Source organism: Paramisgurnus dabryanus, chromosome 17, assembly GCF_030506205.2.
Source record: "Paramisgurnus dabryanus chromosome 17, PD_genome_1.1, whole genome shotgun sequence".
NCBI classification, from domain to species: Eukaryota; Metazoa; Chordata; class Actinopteri; order Cypriniformes; family Cobitidae; genus Paramisgurnus; species Paramisgurnus dabryanus.
The window spans coordinates 36,669,119-36,687,785 of record NC_133353.1 but is presented as its reverse complement, the minus strand read 5'-3'; the positions used below and the strand labels follow the sequence as shown (position 1 = coordinate 36,687,785).

The 18,667-nt window shown below is 37.4% G+C and overlaps 1 protein-coding gene across 1 annotated transcript in view; it reads right to left on the bottom strand.

The window, feature by feature from the left end:
• Positions 1–18,667, bottom strand: part of ttll5 (tubulin tyrosine ligase-like family, member 5) — a 92,542-nt gene that overhangs the window by 34,544 nt on the left and 39,331 nt on the right. The window contains exons 18-28 of the mRNA XM_073812422.1: positions 18,087–18,149; positions 17,800–17,832; positions 17,576–17,721; positions 16,686–16,863; positions 13,001–13,118; positions 10,709–10,855; positions 10,122–10,216; positions 9,650–9,792; positions 8,968–9,480; positions 8,711–8,892; positions 3,256–3,374 (exon numbers count right to left, since the gene is read on the bottom strand). Of these exons, the coding sequence (XP_073668523.1) occupies positions 3,256–3,374; positions 8,711–8,892; positions 8,968–9,480; positions 9,650–9,792; positions 10,122–10,216; positions 10,709–10,855; positions 13,001–13,118; positions 16,686–16,863; positions 17,576–17,721; positions 17,800–17,832; positions 18,087–18,149 (1,737 nt within the window). The remainder of the gene's footprint in view (positions 1–3,255; positions 3,375–8,710; positions 8,893–8,967; positions 9,481–9,649; positions 9,793–10,121; positions 10,217–10,708; positions 10,856–13,000; positions 13,119–16,685; positions 16,864–17,575; positions 17,722–17,799; positions 17,833–18,086; positions 18,150–18,667) is intronic.

Below are 18,667 nucleotides of genomic sequence, written 5' to 3'. Positions count from 1 at the left end.
CGGGCCAAACCCGTGATGTGAGCGAATGGTCCGAATGAGATTTCATTAGAACTGTACACAGCAAAACTCCATGTGTGACATGACAGTGCCAGCAAGTTTTTATTTTCATAAATCTGAATGTGTGTTTGCTATATAAATTAGCATCAGTTTGAAGTCGGTCAGTGGGAGAAATGCTGAAATACTACGGTCAGGGTAAGAAGCCAAGGTAAAGCCGACAGTAAATTCAACATCATGCTCTCTGCGGGACGCTGCATTCCTCCAGACTATGACACACTCCAAAACTCAAATATTCAATAATTATGACATTCCATTACAATTCTGAACCACTTCTATTATTATTGTACACCAGCGGTACCAATAACTTACTGGAAATTAATTTCTACCCGTGCCAAGAAAAGAGGCAGCTGTATCCAAGTCCAAGTGGAACTAAAATTACCCAAATATTTCAGTCTTACGACAACGCTGCCACATGCTTAATGTGAAAACGAAAAATCCAACGGTCCTTGAACTCGGGCCGTTCATTCATCTGTGGGTTATTCTTCATTAGCGATAGACTAAACCGTTTCAGAACAGCGAGTGAAAAATTGCTGGGAGAGGACAATGACTTGGAAGTGCTGATCCGACATACCTGGCAGCTCCTGGCTAAAGCAACTTCAAAGTCCCAGCTTCTCTTTGAAAGCCATTACGCCTAACCCCCTTTGGCTTCTAAAACGGCGCACTTAACGGCTTCAGCATGTTTGGCACAGACCACCGGCCCCAAAATCTTGGATGTAGAGGAGGTGCTCAAAAAAAAAACCAAACGATTAAAGACGGCATTGAGTGAGGAAAGGGTCAAGCTGTGTACGATGGATTGTTCAATTAAATGTACGTCGGAGAACAAAGGGAAGGACACTTGACGTCTTTGAACAGCCCAAGACTTCGCTTTACTCTTTAGTTTGGTACGGTTTGGTGTGAAGCACACAGTAGCCAATGGAAAGTTCCAGACAGATGGGATGCCACGGTTTGACCAGGAATGAAACCTTCAGCTACAAACACAAGACAGACTGGAAGAACCTTACTGTCAGACGAAATGAATTTTCTAACGTTCAACCCCAATTCTATTATGATTGATTGAGAATTCATCTCAGTGGAAAGAACAACAGAGAAGAGCTGAATCTTTGGTTTGCAGTCAATGTCATGGAAAAAAACTAAAATTAGAGATGAGCTCTTAAATATGAGACCGGTTATAGTAAAGCAAAGCGATGACGATTATAAAATAAACATATAATGAACGCTCCATCAGGACATTTATGTTCACGCTGGGAACATTACAGAATCTACAGTACTGTATATAATGATTTTCCGTTCCATTTCTTTTGTGGAAATAAAAACATATAAAAGGGAAAAGCCAGACATTCCAGGAATTCCCGTACAGTTCCATACATAAAAATGGGTTGGACTGGAAAATAGTGAAGGGGAGATCAGGGCCAAAGAGTCTGAGATATTGTCACTCACATCACATATCATTGTTAAACTACTGGAGAAACCACATAGACTTAACCCTTTCATCCTGCTGTAAGTGTATAAGGTCTAGTGTACACTTTAACCTTGGCCATTCATGTAAAGGGTGATGTTAAAGGTCATGTTCTTTCTGATCCCGTTTTTAAAAACCCTAGTTAGTGTGTAATGTTGCTAAAATAGCATAAAAGATCTCTGATCTCTGTAATTGCAGCCATTTTAAGCGCAAAATGATTTAAGACATGCCTTTTCAGCATTAAATAAAGGCGCAAATACCATTCATATCACACGCACAAACATTAGTAAATCACGCTGCGTGAATCATTTAAATAATCTCCTTACATAAATTTTGCATCTGACAGAGAAACCCTATAAGCAATAAGATCAGTCTCAAAAATAACTAGACCACACATTTTCAAAGCTAATGATCCACTGCGCGTCTTTAGTAAATCCAGACAGTTGTTATTTAACTCCAAAGTGATGGTTAGTAAATCTGGACCCAGATCTCTTTGCTCATCTTTTGATTTGTTCAAAATAAAAATACAAATCAAATTAAATGGATTTAATCCCTATAAAGCTCTGCATGTTGTTGGTGGTTTCTGAGTGCAGCTTTTCAGGTCTGTTGCTGTTTTTTAATCTATTCATTTATGTTATGACTACACCTTTACCATACCCATTTCTATTAGATCGGCTATTGTCTGTTTGATTTTAAGTCTAAGCCAAAAACTTTTTGACTTTGCAGATACAACCAACAATGAAGCTTCACTTTGCTGTATTTTACAGCCCAGTCTCACGAAATTTCGTTATATAGTCACATCATTTTTTTTCGTGATATTATCACAAATTTCCGTGTTTTTTCATGATCATATAAGAATTTCTGTTTTTGTGTGATTATCACGTATTGGTTACTCAACTGCTTTGTCCTATTTTCTTACCATTGTCACTTCAGTTTAGGGTTAGATTTACATAAAATGACATCCCTACCCAAACCCAACTCTAACCCTAACGCCAGGCGACATATACAAAATAAATCAGAAAAAATTGTATAAACCAATATATAAAGTGACATTATAATGCAAGCACCAAATCTAACCCTAACAATGGTAAGAAAATAGGAAAAAAAGCAGTTGAGTAACCAATACGTGATAATCACACGAAAACAGGAATTTGTTATACGATCATAAAAAAACTCGGAATTTCGTGATAATATCACGAAAAAAGAATAAAAAAACTGCGTGACTATATCACGAAACCTCGTGAGACTGGGTAGGTATTTGAATAATTCAGTTTTATTGCATTTGTGATTTTTCTTTCTTTGATAGTATGTTCAATCTTCTTCACCCAACAAAGATATGGTTTAAGGTGCATTTTTACTTCATGCTCTTTTCGTCTGTAAGTAAATGAGTGAATTTTCATTTTAGGGTCAAAAAAAATCTTTAAACACTTGCACTGTATAACTCTCTGCCATTATGACATACGGTACTAATGCAAAAAGCCAATGGAAACTATTATGACTATTACAAACAGCAATTAACCAGAGAAGAATGACGCTTTGAAGAGAGATTGATGACAGCAACATAATGTGTTTAATAGTGCTGCTCAATATAGTTGTGTTTTATGTCTCTTATCTCAAACACACAAGGGGCTGTTTGTGAATCCCATCTTAAATCACCGTTACTATAAAGTAACACTCACATGTTACTATAAAGTCCTGACTGAGCAGCGTGTGCTTTTGTGTGTATGTGTAAGATTTCTCACCTCGAGTTTCCACCGCTTGTGTCTGAATGTACTGCTCTTACAGGACCGGACCGAACCTCAGGGCCCAATGTAAGACCCCCTCTGTTTAAAAGCCCACTGGACAGGTTTAGTTTAGTCAGCTGTGAAAAGAACAAAATCATTTATTCATTAATCAAAAACTGTCAAAGTCAACTCAAATGGCAGCCACACAGGCAAACTTGATGGATCAGCTTGGTCATCTGCATTTTCTGGATCAGATTCAGCTCATATTAATAAGGTAGTAAAGATGATATTAACTCTTGTCAGCATTGCTTATCTTTCAAACATGGTAAAGAGCGTCACATTTTCAGCTGACGTCAGAGGTATTCAGGCCAATCACAACGCACTGGTTAGCTGGCCAATCAGGGACACAGCGCGTTTCAGAAAAATGAGCTTTGCGCAGAATCAATGCGTTTCATGGAGGCAGGGATTAAAGGAACAACAATAATGATTTTTTTTTTAAGTTGGTCTTTAATGCTGAAGGTCCAGGTTGTGTTCAGGTGGACATGTGTATGTTATGTGTGTCTGGTCAGACTGGAGATTATCCAACATTCCTCAGAGACAGGTGTTTAAATGAAAGCACATCTCTTTAAATAAACATACAGTATGATCTGTGTCCTGTCAACAGATATGAAAGCTCAGGGTCATAATGCTTGTGAAGACATTACTTAAACCATTTTTACAAAAGTAAATGTTTTATTATTCCCTCTGCAGTGCATGGTTTTAAACATAATCATGGACTTCATATCTAATCTGAAAAGAACCCAAACATGAGTTTGTTGAAGTAAATCTCTCCTGTCGTCTCTCTTTCTGTCTCTGCCCTGTTGAATTCTACACATGGATGAGTTCATATTGAAATATAAAATTTTTGTAAGACAAACATTTGAACAATGTATCAGTGAAATGTGAAGTTATGTAGTGAGCACACAGAAATGAATAGTTTTCTTTATTTTATTTCCTACAGTACAGAAGTACCATCATGAGAAGTTTCGTGGCTCTGAATCTATATCTGGAGCTAAATGAGGCGAGTTATGTTGGGTTGTGATGATGGTTTTTACTAATGGTCCATGATGAAGCTGAAAAGCTCTTTATAAAAGCCTCCATGTGGCCTATTGGCCGAGGTCACGGGAGGCAACAAAAGCTCAGTTGTGTTCGTACAGTAAACCGTTTCTTATTACTTCACAGTGTAGCTAATACTGAGGTCAATGTGTTATTTCTTCTCTATTTCCTCTAATTGAAAGAATTCATTATAAAGTGAAGAGAGAGTCAGTATACTATAGTATTATTGCTGTATTTTCACTCATTTAAAAGTGCTGTAGAATGTAAAACTGTATTTAATAATAGGAGTTGTATACATGGTAATCATAGATATGTACACTAGATGTCGCCTGCGCTACGGCAGTTCATTGGACCGAATGCGTCAACTAGAGCCGCCATCTTGAAACAGGGGAACCCCACATCAGCATCATTGTAGGCAATGGTGTGATGGAAATAAAATCACCATAAATCGTCATGAACGCGATTTTCTTGGTTATCTTTTGGTTCGTATCAATAGACATGTATTTAGCATTGAGTCAAGAAAATTTTTTTTTTTGATATTATGAAAATCTTCCTTTTCTAACTATAATGCATAGTGCTAGTAGCCCTAACATCCATACGCAGCACAAAAGTCTGGCATCGTCCATGAATTCGAAGTACAGGCGGAGATAACATCTAGTGTATATCTATGCATGGTAATAACATATCATGAGCCTCGAACACGATTGTTTCCTCCTTTTTATGTCAACCTTGTGCATGCAAAAGACCGCTGGAAAACAGACCAATCTCAACATAACACCAACTGTGATGTTACAGTCATGGTGTACGCACCAAACATTACAATGTTATTACAATGATAAAAACAAAGCTTAGCGCTATATGCTAGTTAATGCTATATGCTAGCGTTAAGTCTGAAGTTCTACTATTGACGTTACAGTTACGTTTTGCAGGTCCATACTGAAAAAAACACAAACTTACCACTCAGATATGTCCATTATAATCTCCAAACAATTAAATATTCCTCAAAATCTGATAGAGACTCAAACATAAGATCTGTTTACACACACACACAGAGCTACTGAAGGATAAACAGCCAATCAGAGCACAGCTCAACATTATTATTCATGACCCATCCATATAAGGTAATAATAGACCATTTCATTCTAAAGACAAATCCTAGGGTTGTAAATGGACATGAAAAACTGACTCTGGATCATTTTTGTACTTAATAAAGCCACAAACCTTCTGTGTAGATATTAGAGAACAATTTAACAGATTATTACAATGCATTCTTTAGCACCTTTAAACAGTAATTATCTGAACAAGGTGTTTAAAGGCAAGGAATTCTTTAAAAAAATGACTGAATCTAAATGAGGAATTTATGTTTTAAATCCCAATATTCCTCTTTCTTATCATGTCAACAAAACAATAAGCTCAAAGTCAGTGAATGACATCTGACTCAGAGGTTGACTTCAGTTAGGTTATGTTGTGTCTTTTATCAAACAAAAAGTTTGTTATGTACAATAAATACCCAAGCTATTTTTATAACATGTTTTAAAGATCCAGATGTTTGGTTTGATTCCAGAAATCCTGACGTCAGTTTGTTCATGTATTTGCTCAAGCAGTACAACCGTAGACCGCACGAGACGACCGAACTAAAGCAAACACTTTCTAGAGTAACATGAAGTGAGAGATCTTGTGTGGTCCGGTCCCATCTCAGGAGCAGATTGTCAGCCGGATTCTTCCTGGAATGTGTTCAAGTGTTAAAGGACAGAAGATTGAGGCATTACTGATCTCATCACTTCAATCTAACATTCTTGTATTCACAGGAATCAATGACTTGGAGGTAAAAGCTTTGGCTTGTTAAATATGAAGAGCGAGTGTTTGGCCTGTGAAGTTTGTGATAATGAGACCACACAGATTGAGACGAGGAGCTGTTTTCTCCTTCTGTTCGTACTGAGATCCTCCCACAATACTCTTGATGTTATTATCCAGACGCTCTCTACAGACTTGTTTCTGTATTGATTCATATCTCATCCCATTAGAGCTGTGATGATACAATCATATATCAATATATCATCAAACTTTTCCCTACTAAAAACTGTATTAATACATGATGTTGCTATTATTTTGTGTACTCTGTGTAATGCAATGTGTTTAAAGTTAAAAAACACATTATTTTTCACATACCGTACATTATTGTAGCTCCTCTATTCCCTGCCTCTCTGAAACGCGTCGATTTTTACAAAGCTCATTAATCTGAAAAGCGCAATGTGCTCTGATTGGTCATCAGCTCTCCACGACATGGCGGCAGCTGCAAAAATAAAACGTACGCCTTCTTTCTTTACTCATTTATTTGGGCGATGTATGCAAATCTTTCCACACAGTGCCGTAGATATGTGGGGCCGTGTTTGAATGAGGAATTTTAGGAAGGCGTGGGTGAGCCTTCACTTTTAGAAAGAATATCCCTTTGTGTTTGAGAATTTTTAATCGTTGCGACTTTAGGGATCTTCCATACGCACAAACAGCTTTTACAAGGCAAAAACAAAGGAAAAGATGAAATTGCATCATATGACCCCTTTAACACTTCAATATCAATATTTTATATTTACTAATTCTTAATGTAATCACATGTGTATACTGTTGAGCAGGGGTCTCCAACCTTTTTGTGAACAAGGGCTACCACAATGGATAAAACAATCTGGAGGGCTACTTTTTGATATAGTCTACTCAAAACTTTTTGTTTTACTTTTTGATTTAATTTTATCTATGAGAATGCACTCCGGTCCTGACATGCAGTGTGATGCATCTTCACATCCCCATCAAACAGCGTATAAAACATATATATCTTTTGTGAACATTGCATCTTCATGCTGAAAATGTGTTATTTGCATGCGTTTTGGCAGTTTAAACTTTCATTTTTAAACTTTGTTGCAGCTGCTCTTGTGTGCGGCGCGAACACTTGATGCACGCACAGACACATCTTGTCATTCAGCATGAGTACAGAGCAAAGATCTCTCTCACGTCTTAAAGCTACAGTAACCTAATTCATCTCTCTCTGCTCGTGACTGAAGAACTGTTTAACTTTATAAGAACGCATCTATATTTAATTCATACACAGTGTTTTATTTTCAGTACCGTACTTTTAAAAACAAATGGCATATTAAATTGCTCTTTGTAGAATTATTATTTGTTGTTTGATTCTCTAATAAAACAATAATATACGATTTGAATGATTTAATGAATTAATATGAATTAACATGAATTAATATGATTAAATAATATATCAAAGGCAAGATCTGGTATTACTTTATCTAGATATGACGACAAGAAATGGTAACTCCGTATCGGCTGCAAAAATACTGATCGGAGCATCTGGTCTGTTGGGTCTGTTGAATGCTTTATTCTGATTGGCTGAGAAATGTTCCATGGGTGTTGATTGTTTTTCTGTAAACCGCACAACATCTGACCTGTCAAATGTCTTGAAAATAGACACCAGAGCAATGTTTTTGGTAACCGTGGTATAAGATGAATAATTGAGAGATAGGCCATTGAAAATAATGCACACCACAGCTCTCCACTTCGCTTCGTGCCGCATTACCACCTTGGGTGTGCATTATTTTCAAATAAATCAATGGCCCATCGTCAATTATTCTTTACATATTTGAGTGGGCCGTGAAATGAAAACCTCTGCTATAGACCAGTCAGGTTTATATATAAATCCTTTAGACCGGTGTTTCTCTGTGCTGTGTATTAAATGTCAGCATCACTGTCAATTAATTGTTACAAATAGAGATGCATTGCAATCTACCATCTGCCAACACTGAAAAAGAGTCTTACCAACCGTGTGAGCGTTCATCAGATAGCAAGCATTGTAAAAGATTGGTCAGTAAACCTTGATGAGAGGCTGCTATCACTTTACAGATTTCATTTTATCATCTAAACCCGTATACGCCTGAGACCTGTGCATTTCCACAGAGAACGGAGTTTAGTTCTGGAGAATTTGTGTGGAAAAACACCCACTGGAAAATATCTGACACGACTGCAATACAGTTCTGCAGGGAACATTTAGTTCACAAACATTTACAATTATGGCAAAACTCATTGGCAGTAATAGTCAATAGTGTACTGTACATCAGCTGTTAAACAAAAACATTTCAACATTTAAACCAAGCTGATGAAAAGGTTGGTTGATGCAAATGGCTGAACTTATAATTCTTGTCAGTCACTAATAAATACTTGCTAAAGTCTGCCAACATTTATAAAAATGTTTTACTGATTCATTATTTACAAACAAATGAATAGTTGTAAGATTGATATTGGAAACACAGAAGAGCTGATCATAATATTTCATGAAGTATAATAATAACGGTACTGTATGTTATAGATGAGAACTCACGTGTTGTGTAAGGAGGCTGATGTGATTGGATGAGCTGTACCGACGAGTCGTCTGTTTCTCTACTAGTTTACGTAGAGCAGATACGATGGCCTGCTGGTTAGACTGAACCGAAAGCGACTCCTTCTCTTTCAGAAATCCAGCAGAAACAGGTCTGGACTTACTCACATTCATCTTCTGACGCACTGTGAGGTTAAGACATTTTTATAGTTTCATACAGTAAATGCATTTTGAAGATTCATTACATTACATCACATTACCTTGTCCTGCTGAGGACGGTCGAGAAAACATTGTGTTGGACACAACACAATGTTTCACAGGGTTAGGGTTCTTCTGTCGAAGTCTCTCCAGTGTGGATGTCAGGCCAGTGGGACGATTGGGTGCCGAGGCCCATGTGACACCCAGAGATGGAGGTGTGATGACGGAGGAGGTGTTGACCTGAGGGTGTGGAGGAGGCTGAATGTAAGGTGGAGGTTCTGATGGAGGGAGGCGGTGCTGTAGGACGATGTGTTCACAATCTAAAGCTGCAGTATATGATTTGTTCTTCACTACAGTATGATGACTGTTGTTTGATTGTGATTGAGTCTCAGCGGCGGGTGAAGCATCAGGCAGCACCTCAGTAATGCTGGACTCTTCACTTTGGTCTTTGTTTCTGATCTGTCCATTTTGTATTGCATAATGCTTGTTTTTGTTTCTGTGTTTGGTGGCACTGCCGTTGTCTGTCGTCCCTGGATTCTCTAAAGCACCAGAGGCGTCCGTGTCATCACACACAGCTGATTCAGAAGAAAAGTCAATTAAAACACATCTTCATTTATACATTTACAGTAACTTCACCCATCAGTCTGATCTTAACTGTTAGACTGGCACACTTATGTGTAAAATAAATATGATACATTACACATATTATCACACCAATCAATGTTTTTATGAAATATCCCTCACTGTCTCTGTTGTGAGACGCTGTAGGTTCTTTAACATCACGGTTCCTCTCGGCTCTGCTGCTTTGATGCTTTGTGCCCAGAAACACACTGGCAGATTTATTCCTCTGACTGTAAAATGTCAGAATCTCCTCCAGATCACTTTCACTTGAAGATAAAAACAAAACCGGATTGATAAAGCACTCAGACACTTATAACACATACTGTATATAATGAAAAACAACACATAAAAAAGTGTCAGCTTAAAGGAGGGGTGTATGCTGCTGATTGGCTACAAGTGTGTTTTGGTAGTCGGCCCGACTCTCTTTTCCAAAGTGTTTCTCAAAAATCATGCACCACGCCTTTAACTTTTATATTTATAAACCACAAATAAACTACTGATTAAACACTTATGAACCACTAATAAACTGAAAAACCACTGCTAAACTTTATTAAGTGTAAGAAAAGTCTTTAGATGTTGCCAGTTTCAAACTAACCTCGCCTCCAAAATAAACTCCTGAAAAACACGGGAACTAATGCAGCGATCTTCATCTGGAATCTTTTCTAAAGTCTTCATCATTTCTTTGGTCTCCTGAGGATAAAGAAAAGTCCATTATTATTTCATGTGATGAAAAACATTGACAATCTATTTTATAATGAATGCTTCATTTACATAATAATAATAATAATAATTCCTTTATTTCTATTTCCATAAACCTGTAACCCTACATCTTGAATTGACTTTATCATTACAACATAAAGTAGATCATGATACACCATAAAACAAAATGCAGCATGAAGTTAAAACTACTTGTTTTTGCAAGTCAATTCAACTTACTATTTAAAGTTTTTACCTGTGATAAGTTGACATAACTTATAAAAACAAGTTGAAATTGTTTAAGTTAACATAAAAATGTTGATTGACAATAATGTAGAGTTTGATGCAGACAGTATAATGTTTTTGTACAAATGTGGGTGATGTTTTATCTAAATCAATCTAAAGTCACACTTCATTGAAGACAAGGAAAGAAAACTTCTTGGTTTGTTAATGTGACTCCTTCATGGTTTACGTTGACACACAAACCTCATTATAGAAATGGATGAACTTTGCCAGCTGATGGGAGAGGATACACTGGCGGTCCGGAAGAGAAAGATGATCACCGGGCATCTCCATACAGATGTCCTGCTGTAGATTACTGCTGGCTCTCTTCAGAAATCGAACCACCAGCTCCTAACGAATCACACAAACACACATCACAGGTTTGAAAGGGTTAAAATTAAATATATTTTCAAAATTGCAAAAATATACTTATAATTTTATATTTTATACAAACGTACAGTTAGTCTGAGGAAGGGTCTTAAGAGACCCGAAACGTCACTTTAATAAATTATGTAAAGGGGAGCTCTTTGGTGTGCGGATCTTTTCTTTGTTCATAATTTGTAGTATTTTGTTGATCCTGCACCCATATTTAAGATGATGTGCGTGATTCAACTGGTTTATCTATGCAAACTTAAAGGAAAAATATATATTTTTGCCATATGGGTTGTAAAATTAGGAATGCATTTGTTGACCCTGAAATATATATTGAAATATAAATGAAGGTTAAAACTAAATATATTTTCTAATTCAAAAATGCATTTCTGGCCAAAGAAGTGTATTTTTTGCTGTATGGGCTGTAAAATATGCTGCATTTTTGTCAAATCAACATATATTTTATGTTACTTTAACTTAAAAAATTATGTTAAACAATTTCAACTTGTTTGTTATGTCAACTTATCACAGGTCAAATCTTAAAATAGTAGGTTGAATTAACTTGCATAACCAAGTTGTTTTAACTGCATTATTTTTACAGTGTATAAATGTGGGTGAGGTCTTTTCTGAATCTAATTCAAAAGCAGACGTCATCTTTCTTTGTGTTGAAATGAAGCAGAGAAGTCATACTGTACATATCTGAGATGACATGAGGGAAAGTAAATGATGAGAGACGTTTTCATTCCTGGGTGAAATGTTATGTGAAAGCAGTGAGAGGTTTTATACGGTATACACTCACCTAAAGGATTATTAGGAACACCTGTTCAATTTCTCATTAATGCAATCATCTAATCAACCAATCACATGGCAGTTGCTTCAATGCATTTAGGGGTGTGGTCCTGGTCAAGACAATCTCCTGAACTCCAAACTGAATGTCAGAATGGGAAAGAAAGGTGATTTAAGCTATTTTTAGCGTGGCATGGTTGTTGGTGCCAGACGGGCTGGTCTGAGTATTTCACAATCTCTTCAGTAACTGGGATTTTCACACACAGTATGCGGCAGTCCTGTGGGTCAGGGGAGAATGGGCCGACTGATTTAAGCTCATAGAAGAGCAACCTTGACCGAAATAACCACTTGTTACAACCGAGGTATGCAGCAAAGCATTTGTGAAGCCACAACACGCACAACCTTGAGGCGGATGGGCTACAACAGCAGAAGACCCCATCGGGTACCACTCATCTTCACTACAAATAGGAAAAAGAGGCTACAATTGCACAAGCTCACCAAAATTGGACAGTTTAAGACTGGAAAAATGTTGCCTGGTCTGATGAGTCTGGATTTCTGTTGAGACATTCAGATGGTAGAGTCAGAATTTGGCGTAAACAGAATGAGAACATGGATCCATCATGCCTTGTTACCACTGTGCAGGCTGGTGGTGGTGGTGTAATGGTATGGGGGATGTTTTCTTGGCACACTTTAGACCCCTTAGTGCCAATTGGGCATTGTTTAAATGCCATGGCCTACCTGAGCATTGTTTCTGACCATGTCCATCCCTTTATGAGCACCATGTACCCATCCTCTGATGGCTACTTACATCAGGATAATGCACCATGTCACAAAGCTCAAATCATTTCAAATTGGTTTCTTGAACATGACAATGAGTTCACTGTACTAAAATGACCCCCACAGTCACCAGATCTCAACCCAATAGAGCATCTTTGTGATGTGGTGGAACGGGAGCTTCGTGCCCTGGATGTGCATCCCACAAATCTCCATCAACTGCAAGATGCTATCCTATCAATATGGGCCAACATTTCTAAAGAATGCTTTCAGCACCTTTTTGAATCAATGCCACATAGAATTAAGGCAGTTCTGAAGGCCAAAGGGGGTCAAACACAGTATTAGTATGGTGTTCCTAATAATCCTTTAGGTGAGTTTATTTCTTGTTAATATTAGTTAAAATTAGTCAGTATTGTATTGTTAAATTGTTTTGTGCAACCATTTTATAAAATGTTTGTGCACAGCCCAGGTCCTGCCCAACATCTCATATTGTTTGTAATAAAATAAAGGCTTCAGAAAGAAATACGGGCATGAGATATTAAAATAAACAAATAATGTTATTACCATCTGATCGAGCTCTTTCTGAGTCCAGACTGAAGTTCTGTGTTCTCGGCTCTCAGTCAACAGTCGCAGCTGCACGCGCTGAAGGTAACAGGAGAAAGCCATGCGGGCCTGGACTTTACTGCAGGAGGAACACAGACAGAAACTATTATACGTCATACATGTAGGACAGAGAGTGTGAATATTAAACACACACATGCACTACTGGATCAAACACATCATGCATCAGAACTCTCATGATGTCACAAACATTGTCCATCGTACCCCTGTCATGTCTCAAATGTACAGTAAATACAGTAGTAGTTAATGTTCCCTATTCACAGGACATTGGCAATTATTGCAAAGCATGATTTGTGAATGCTATTGAGTATGTACAGACATATATAGGCTAATGTACGTGCTATTACACACATAAAATAAGATTGAGTTAACGTGAAGTGAAGAACAGCCCATCTCACTGCTTCAATAACCATAAACTATTTACTTATCCCAGATTAGATAAGCAACAAAAAGCAAATGAAATGTTTAGGAAAAAAGTGTTTAAAGATAAACAATGTGTACAGTAACAGCCCCCGTCCCGTCTCCATACTGGCGGGCATAAAGGAATTTCTACAAACTCAGACATGTCATTATAATTCCTTACTCCAATTACAATTCAGACTGTTGGACCGCGAGCGGAGAGGAAACTGGGATCTTTATTGCACTTTGGACAGGAGTATGTAATATTCATTCATGTCAGCATATAAAAAGAGCAGGTCGAAATATTTTTGTAGGGCTATTGCATAACGAGAAGGGGAGGGAAAATGTTTCAAGTCTTTCCAACACTTCTGCGAAACGTTAAACAAAAAAAAGACAGTCTGACTACAGCAATTAGGCAGCCAATCAGAGCGAGCCGCTCTGCTCAGAGGTCAGGGTCAACGCGCCTGATTGGCCGGCCTGGGAGAAATCACTTCCTGTGTGATTTTGACTGTGAGGATTTGTAAAGGTGGTGGTGAGAAAGATCTAAAGTCTTAAACACGCACACACATCTACAGTCCTCATGTATGTTTGCTTTAGAGAACCGGTTTCATCTTTCAAACATACTGGAAGCCAATGACACAAACTAGTCTTGTTCATGAGTCCTGAATGTGTGCTGATGTGGACTCAACACTTCAATAAAACACTGCTGCTACTGAAGGCTTCAGTTTATATGTTTGCAGGGCTATTAGAGACTTGATTCTGTATGAGAAAAGATTACTATACGATTAGGAATAAGCAACATGGTTGAACTTCCAACGATCCGATGACCCTTCATTTTTTCCCATTTCAGAAGTCATTTCACTCGGATATACCCCACGATATGGAAAAGAATACAACCTCTAATTCTGTTTCATGGTGACTATAGTGGTCTCAATCAAGCGTGCCGCACAAGCCCTGAAAAGTGAAGCCAAAACGTCTCGATCGCCCCCCAGTGACTGGTCCCAGTATAGGTCATAAACCCCGCCTCCCCATGTTATTCAATGGGACTTGAGACCAACTAAAAAAATTAATTACACTTCAATTATCTTTTTTCCGAAGCTGGTTTCTATCATTTACTGTAGTTTTTATCACGCTGATGTACATTCAAATGTTTGTTTTTAAAATAGGTTTGTGTTTAGTTAGTTATTTAAAAATATAAAAACTGTGGTGTCACATCATGATTGACAGCTGTGATATCGTGTGTTATGCGCATTCTACGAGAGTGAGGGCGGGGTTTTGATTTCACGGCTTCACTTTCTGCTCACTACTGCGCATGACTGGTCCTGAAATCGCTACTGCGCAGACTCAAGACCCAAGATGTCAGCGCCATGTCGGGACACTGGCGGCTTCACTTTTCACTAATGGAAGAGAGCGAACAGGCGTCGTCCATCTTTTTTTTACAGTCTATGGTCTCAATCAGAAAATCATGTTTCTTTACTTTAAAATCCCACAATGCAATGCAAAAAAAAACAATGGAGCATCAATCCTCACTGTGTTTCCTTACCAAAATCATCTCAACATTTTTAAAGCCTGAGCTCAAAATTAATCCAACTTTATATACATCATGAGATGTGATTGAACTTAATATAAAATCAAATAAAAATAAATAAATAAAATGAAAACTTTTATTTTATGTTTAAAAACACAAACCGATACACAAGCCGTTTCTCAACATGCGTTCTTGTCTGTACTTGTGTTCTTGTGGACTTGTGAAACGTCATCAGTCGCGGCCCAAGTACTGTTCCAATTCAAAGTTCGCATCAAGCCCAAGTTCACATAAAATCCCCGGATGTGTTCTCGATCCGCCCATTTTATCAAGGATGCATCAGAGGAGACTTGTGTGGACTTATGACAGCGAAGTTTCCCAGAATGCATTTCGCGTCAGGAGTTCGTTCTTCCGAGTCTGAACTTGCAAGTTCGAACTACGAAGGACACAAGTCCGAGTTCGGTGTACTTGGTTTTGAGAAACGGCTACAGTCTAGTTAATATTTAAATTTAAAGTCCCAATGAAATCAAAACTGACAATTCTTACTTTTTTTATGCATTATTGCAGTGTTTATTATCAACATTTATCTGTAATTTTTTTTTATTCACGTGCCCTCATAGGGCTCTATATCATACACCTGGTGCAATGCAGCCCAATGTGTGACGCAAGTGTCTTTTGGTAGTTTCAACCCGATTCAATTATCATTTTCACATTTAGGGGCACGTTGTTTAAAGGAACAAGCCCACATTTTGGGACTTTAGCTTATTCACCGTATTCCCCAGAGTTAGATAAGTCCTTTCATACCTTTCTCATCTCCGTGCGTGCTGTAACTCTGTCTGACGCAGTCCCCGCTAGCTTAGCTTAGCACAAAGACTGGAAGTGAATGGCTCCAGCTAGCATACTGCTCTCAATAAGTGACAAAATAACGCGAACATTTTCCTATTTATGTGTTGTGATTTGTTTAGTCACACTGTGTACAAATAACAAGGTGATATGAGACATAGCCATCTTTTAACAGTATACATACTGAAAACTATATTCTCAGAAGGTGAACCACTGCTACTTGGGCGAAGTGATTTGCAAAATTGTTCTTGTTATGTAAACAGTGCATTAGTAATATGCACCTAAAAACGAGACGACAACACGCGTTTGTTTATCACACACAGATGTGAATGTAAAGAAATGCAAATTTGCATCTATTTTTAAAGATATTCTGTTTCACTCATCACAACCTGGAAGTAAAGTTGATCATGACTTCCAGCTCAGGGGGTCTTTAACATTCATCTAAAATGTTGAGCAGATATTTAACAGAATGATAACGATGTGTTACATAGGAAGAATCGTAAAAGCCTTGATGAAACCAGAATGAACAACAGTGAGTTAAAAATACACAGATGTCTGACTGAAGAACCGTGTGAAACAATCCAGAACAGAACGTGTATAAAAGCAAGTTACTGGGATGCACGTGATCAAGACTTTTAAGACTTCTGGATTGATGATCAAGTGTTATGGATTTTGCGGCCACAGAACTCTGCAAAATCAAAACAGTAACAAAATACTTCACATTCCTGAGCCCTTGTATTTATTTAAAGAAATATTATCCTAAATTAGTTTGTGGTTTCCAAGCATTTTTGTTAGTAATAGTTTTAAAAAGAAAATGTGCAGATTTTGTGCTGTATTTCTGATAGGTGTGTTCACTCTCACCTGAGATGCCAGCCTTCCTGGAGAATGTTCAGCAGATTGATTTTGGGTTTGGTGGGTTTTTCTAGTGAAGTGTGTGTATGGATGTCATCTGATCTATATGAATGAGATGACTTAAGCTCCGCCTCCTTCTCAACCCGGTTATCATTCTCACTGACATGAGCTGAAGAGAGTCTGAGACCTGAAACACATCAGATATTTAATTTGCTCTGAGAAATGTATCCTGTCAGGATAGGAATGTTGGTGAAACATAATTAACGAATTTAACGTAATACACATATATTGAAAATCATTAAACATAAAAACATAATAAAACTAATTGTCTGGTTGGCACAACATCAGACTTTGCAGAACATTGCAGTTGCAGCCTAGTGGTTACAGATAAAATTGGTGATAATATTTAATTTTCCAATAAAATGTAAGGCATTTTTTAAATCATCTGTTAAATTTAAATACTTTTTAGCAGAGATTGACTCATAAACAAGTTGCCATGTAAATGCACAAAATGATCTTAAAATCAGCCACCAGTTTTGTTTGTAGTTTCTAGTGGAGTTACAAAAATAAGACTACAGAAATATTTCAAGATTCTTTTCAATGATCTGTCAGGTAATGCAAAGGATTTCTGCATGCCGTTTTTTAAGAAATCTCCAGATAGCAGCACCTTTTATTAATTCCTCCAAGAAATTATCAAGTTAATGTTATGATTACATAATTAGTCTTGCATGCATCCAGAGCACATGACCTTTATTAAAACCCATGTCTAGACACTCCCAGCTCCCAGCACTAGAGATCCCATCCATGCCTAATACGTGTAAGGACAGACATGCTATATTAATAATAGATCATTCAAACATCCCATATAAACTGTGCTAAAAATGAAGAAGAAAACCCACCCTCCTCTCTTCTTCTGCTGGGGGCTCGTCCAGGTTTTCGCCTCAGCTTGCGCTCCTCCAAAGTAAGAAGTTTTCTTTCATATTGAATCAGATGATGTGTGTAGAAAGACGCCACCTCCACCGCTACATTATCATTGACTTTATTCCTGCTGAATAAAATGTAACAAACTGTTTTTGTGTCTGTTTGTGTGTCATGCAACCGTGTTGAAATTAAAGACGCTAACCTTGACTTGAAGGCCGCAGCTGTTTTCCCAAATCTGACAAGCAAAGAGCAACAGAAAATGTCAAGAAAATATAAGTGTGGGAAAGCCATTAAAAAATCCCTCAAGAGAAAAGCACACAAACTCAGTCTATGTTTGAATCATCTTTACGGGCTCCTCGGGGAAATATAGCGGTTATGTCAGAGCACATAAGCCTTTTTATGACATTCTCTCATTAAATATAAAAAAGACGGAGCTCAAGTTTCCTTAAAACAGATGAAGATCTATCCAAGAACCATGGAAAGTCTTACCTTCCATGGAAAAGTTTATTAGCCAACATGGCATTCATAGATGTCTTGTATTCCAGATAACCACTGACACAGAGATACACAGACAGACAGAGAGAGAGAGAGAGAGAGAGAGAGAGAGAGAGACAAAGAGAGAGAGACAGAGAGAGAGAGAGACATTAATTACATAACAAGTCTCAACCAATTTCAAGGTTAAATTTCAGTTCTGTTGTTTTCAGATGCGACTCCAACAGTATGTACAGAAGATCTGATCTATATCTAAAGATTGTCACAGGCAAGTTCATACAGCTATAAATGTTATAAATAAGTGTAAAACATTTGACTGTATAAGCAATCTGATTCTGGTTACCATACACTATTTATTTTATAAATGGTTTGTACAATAAAGCTATAAGACATTACTTTAACAGTACACTGAAAAAAATATTTATTTAATTTACTGCAATTAATTTATTTAAGCTACATTTATACAAAAATTATGTTTAAATGTAGCTTAAATAAATTGATTGCAACCACTTACCTTAAAAAAAATTAAGTAAATTGAATGAATCATTTTTTCAGTGTATTTACAAATTTATAGGCAG